The sequence below is a fragment of the Saccostrea echinata genome, unplaced genomic scaffold, assembly GCF_033153115.1.
Source record: "Saccostrea echinata isolate AGI-Se365-2 ecotype Australia unplaced genomic scaffold, CSIRO_AGI_Sech_v1 ptg000016l, whole genome shotgun sequence".
Lineage (NCBI taxonomy): Eukaryota > Metazoa > Mollusca > Bivalvia > Ostreida > Ostreidae > Saccostrea > Saccostrea echinata.
The window spans coordinates 19899941-19904313 of record NW_026889765.1 but is presented as its reverse complement, the minus strand read 5'-3'; the positions used below and the strand labels follow the sequence as shown (position 1 = coordinate 19904313).

Sequence of the window (4373 nt, the reverse complement as noted above, 5' to 3'; positions counted from 1 at the left end):
AATCTCAATGGAACTGTCAGAATCAATAAAGCTTGGAGGCCGTTGTATAAACAAATAAAGAGTGAGGGTTAAACTCATACCGTGGGAATCAAGATATAAAAAAAAAACGAATGAAATATAAGAATATTATATCCCTCCTCATCTTAGACAAAAAATTATTTTCCGTATTTTTTTTTACTCTAATTGTTTTAACATTCTGTTCAATATACAATAACATAGACATGGTGAATAAAAATATCCTTTATATGGCATGCTAAAAGTCATAGATCTAATTCTAATCAGTAATATAGTCCTTTAAGTATTCTGGCGGTTTACGTTCGCGTTTAGGTCTTTCGTTCGGCGTTTCATCTGACGTTTCTTGTGGACTAATATTGCACATGTCATCTTCATCGAATTCGGGCTCAATTTTCTTTACAGCACTCGTGTTTCGTTTAATTATTTTTCCCATCCTCATTTTCCAGTGTAACAGCATTTTCACATTTGTCTTTGACAGTTTTTCGGGTACGAATTTAGTCGTCAATTTAGATTTTTCCTGCTGTTTCTGAAGTACAATATCGCCAATTTGAATGTCAGATTTCACTGCATTTCGACTGTCATCGGCATATCTTTTGTATTTCTGTTTTCTCTCCTGATCACGTTTCCTGACGTCTTTGATGTTTGTCCTTGCGGGAAACTCTGGTAATTTTGTGCGTACCTTGTTATTGAAAAGCAGTTCTGCTGGGCTCTTTCCTGTTGTTGCATGTGGGGTTGAACGATAGGCAAGCAAGAAATTTGGCAATTCCCTTTTCCAGTCTTTTCCTTCTGCATTTGTCGCTTTGATGGCTTTTAGCAAAGTACGATTTTGTCTTTCGACTTCTCCGTTTCCTTGCGGTCAATACGGAGTTGTCCTTATTTGCTTGATTCCATTATTCTTGAGATAATCTTTGAACTCTTCGGATACGAACTGAGGACCATTTTCACTCCGAATGCTTTGAGGTATACCGTGTCTGGCAAACATTGCTTCCAAATGTGTGATAATTCTATCGCTAGTCGTTTTCTTCATAATGGCCACTTCTTGGTATCTCGAGTAATAATCTATCACTACAAGTAGATTCTCTCCTGAGGGAAACATTAAATCAATGGCTAAGTCTTGCCACGGTCCGTCCGGCATAAATGTCGGCTTTATCGGTTCTGGTTTACACGTGTTTGTTAACAACTGACATTGGTTGAACGCTTTAACAAACTTTTCAACTTCCATGTCCATACCCGGCCACCATACTTTTTCTCGTAGTCGTTGCTTTGTACGTACAATTCCTTGGTGTCCTTCGTGCGCAAGAGAAACCATATCCTTTCTGATGGATTTCGGCATCAATATTCGAGTTCCTCGTAGCACGATACCATCAACGACTGAAAATTCTGACTGTATTCTATGTAATTCAGTCGGGAAATCTTCACCTGTCTTGATTTTCTGTATCATACCCTTTATCTCATGATCCTCTGAAGATCGCTTGCGAATCTCGTCAATTGTTAGGGCTTTAGGTACTGCATTCCTCGCAATGAAATAAGCATATTTATCTGCAATGCGTCTCAATTTTTCTTTTGAATTCTGACCGAGTCATGACAAGGCGTCGGCGGCGTTCTTAGGCCCTGGCGTGTAGACCATCTTAAACGTATATGGCTGGAGTCGAAGTGTCCAGCGCTCAATCCTCACCGGTGGTTTCGATTTCGGCGAGAAAATATACGTCAGCGGTTTGTGATCTGTCCAAATCTCAAAACTGAGTCCATAATCGTACATGTGAAATTCTCACACCCAAAAACTACTAATGCTTCTCGCTCAGTTTGTAAATAGCGTTTTTCAACGTCTGTAAGGGATCGGCTCGCATAAGCAACAGGTTTGAAAGATCCGTCCCTCTGCTTTTGTGACATTATGGCGCCTAGCCCTAAGGGACTCGCATCAACCATTATTCTTGTATCCGACTTCGGGTTGTAATAGGCAAGTGTCTCTGCACTGACAAGTGCACGTTTCAAATCATTGAACGCATCTTGGTGCCGTTTTGTCCACCTCCAGGTTGCGTTCTTTCTAGTCAACTCACGCAGCGGCGCAGCAATTGTCAAGAAATTCTTAAAAAGTCGGCCACAATAATTCGCCAATCCCAGGAAACTTCGCATTTCTGAGCTATTTGTAAGTTTGCGTGTTTCTGACACTGCTTTAACCTTTTCTTCGTCCGGTCGAATTCCCTTCGACGATATCACATGTCCAAGAAAAACTATTCTCAATAAACCAAACTTACACTTTTCTCGGTTCAAAGTCAGATCCTTCTCCATCAGTCTTTCGAGCACCTTTGCTAGTTTTCCATCATGATCTGCTTGGTCGGTACCATAAACAACAATGTCGTCTGACAGATTACGCACTCCGTCCAGACCCTGAATCACTTGACCTATAATTCGCTGATATATTTCAGATGCAGATGATATACCGAACATCAGGCGTTTGTAATGGTATAAACCCTCATGTGTTGTAAACGTAGTTATTTCCCTTGACTCTTCATCAAGTTCAATTTGATGATAGCCCCAGCGTAGATTGAGTTTGGAAAATACACTACTTCCATTCATATCTTCTAACATTTCGTCAACTGTTGGTATCGGATGGCGCTCCCGTCTCACAGCTGTATTTGCGCGGCGCATATCAACACAAATTCTAATGTCGCCATTTTCCTTTGGGACGACAACCAGAGATGAAACCCATGCTGAAGGTTTGTTGACTTTTTCAATGATGTCAGTTTCTTCCATTTCGATCAGCTTCTTACGAACGCTTTTTCGGACATTGAACGGCAGTCGTCTCAGAGGCTGCGCTATCGGCGTTACGGTATCGTCCACATGTAAATTCAACTGAAAATCCTTCAGTTTTCCAATACCGTCAAACACCATCTTTCTTTGTGATAAGACTTTGTCGATTCCGCTTAAAACAGAATAAGCACTCGGATCCTCGCAACCCAGGCGCAAAACTCCTATTGCGATTGCAGTTTCCTTACCAAGTAGTGAGATGTTATCGCCGTTTACGACAATAAAATCAGCATCCATTTTGTGTTTCCCATTCTTCAACAAAGTACGGAATGACCCTTCAATTTTCAACGGCTTATCTGACCCATAAGCGTATAGATTTCTTGAATATTTGGACAAAACAATGTTTTTGTTTCTGTCGCAAACTGCATTCCACACACTTCGGCTGACCACGTTGCAGCTCGCGCCGGAGTCAATTAGCATTGACACCGATGCTCCGCCTACACTCACATCTATCGTTTCACTAACATCCTTCCTGTTTATTGTAAACACATAGTCATCATCTGACGAAGAATTGTCATTAACCAAACGAACATGTTTTGCACTTTTATTTTTATCTTGTTTTACGATTCCGGACTTACACATTTTGGCAAAGTGTCCGACTTTTCCACATTTGTTGCATGTTTTATCTTTGGTTATTGTGCATTCCTTTGCAATGTGCCCTTTACGGCCACTGTTCTATGTTTGGGTTTAGCAACTTTCTTACTGAAAGGTCTCACTACGTTAATTCCTGGTGATGAAGCTGTGTCACTTTTAAATTTGTCGGCTTGTTCATCAACAATTTCAGACGCGCGTGCGATATCTAATAGGTTTTTAAGAGTAAGTTTTTTTTCTTTTAACAGACGTTTCCTTAATTTTGATGACTTACACTTCTCCAGTACCTGATCTCTGATGTTGTCGTCTGTATTTTCAAATTCACAGGTCAACGCTAACTTGCGCAGTCTTGTTACAAATCCGTCTATTTTCTCCGTCTCTCCTTGAGATGTAGTTCGGAAAACGTGTCTTTCAAACGCCACATTCCTTTTAGGTTGGAAGTACACATCAAGTTTTTTTCCTTGCTCCGTCAAGGTCGTCTCCGGTATTTTCCAGTGTAGTGAATATTTCCTGCACGTCTGCTCCCATGGAATGCAAAAATAACGCACGTTTTTGCTCTTTTTCAGTAATTCCTGAGGCTGTCAGATAAAAGTCGAATGTCTTTTTCCATTTGTCCCATCTTTGTGACACACTTGTCTGGTCACCTTGAATGTCAAATGGTCCAATCGGAGGTAGCTGAAACGCTTTAGCCATCTCTGTACGTTTCCTATTCTTCCTCTTTTTAGGCATTAACAGAACGACACGAAATCAAAATTCGTAATCCTTGTCGCCAATGTAATGCCCTGTCCCTAATACTACAGGTAACAGTGTGTTATAATATAATGCGTGCTCTGAGCACAGGAATAAGAAAACACGTCTGTCCAGTTCTAACTTTTAATCTACAACTACATAACTAAATACATTATATATAAGCCACATGTCTGCTGAGTAATTTTAACGAGTAAACCAAAATATCAAAT

At 40.4% G+C, this 4373-nt stretch overlaps 1 protein-coding gene across 1 annotated transcript; it reads right to left on the bottom strand.

Moving 5' to 3' along the window:
• Positions 1-274: 274 nt before the first annotated feature.
• On the bottom strand, positions 275-3405 carry LOC133188206 (uncharacterized protein K02A2.6-like). Its single transcript, XM_061323584.1, has 3 exons — positions 1790-3405; positions 982-1529; positions 275-864 (listed from the first exon to the last, which is right to left on the bottom strand). The coding sequence occupies exons 1-3, from the start codon at positions 3403-3405 to the stop codon at positions 275-277; spliced, it is 2754 nt and encodes a 917-aa protein (XP_061179568.1).
• Between the last annotated feature and the right edge of the window lie 968 nt (positions 3406-4373).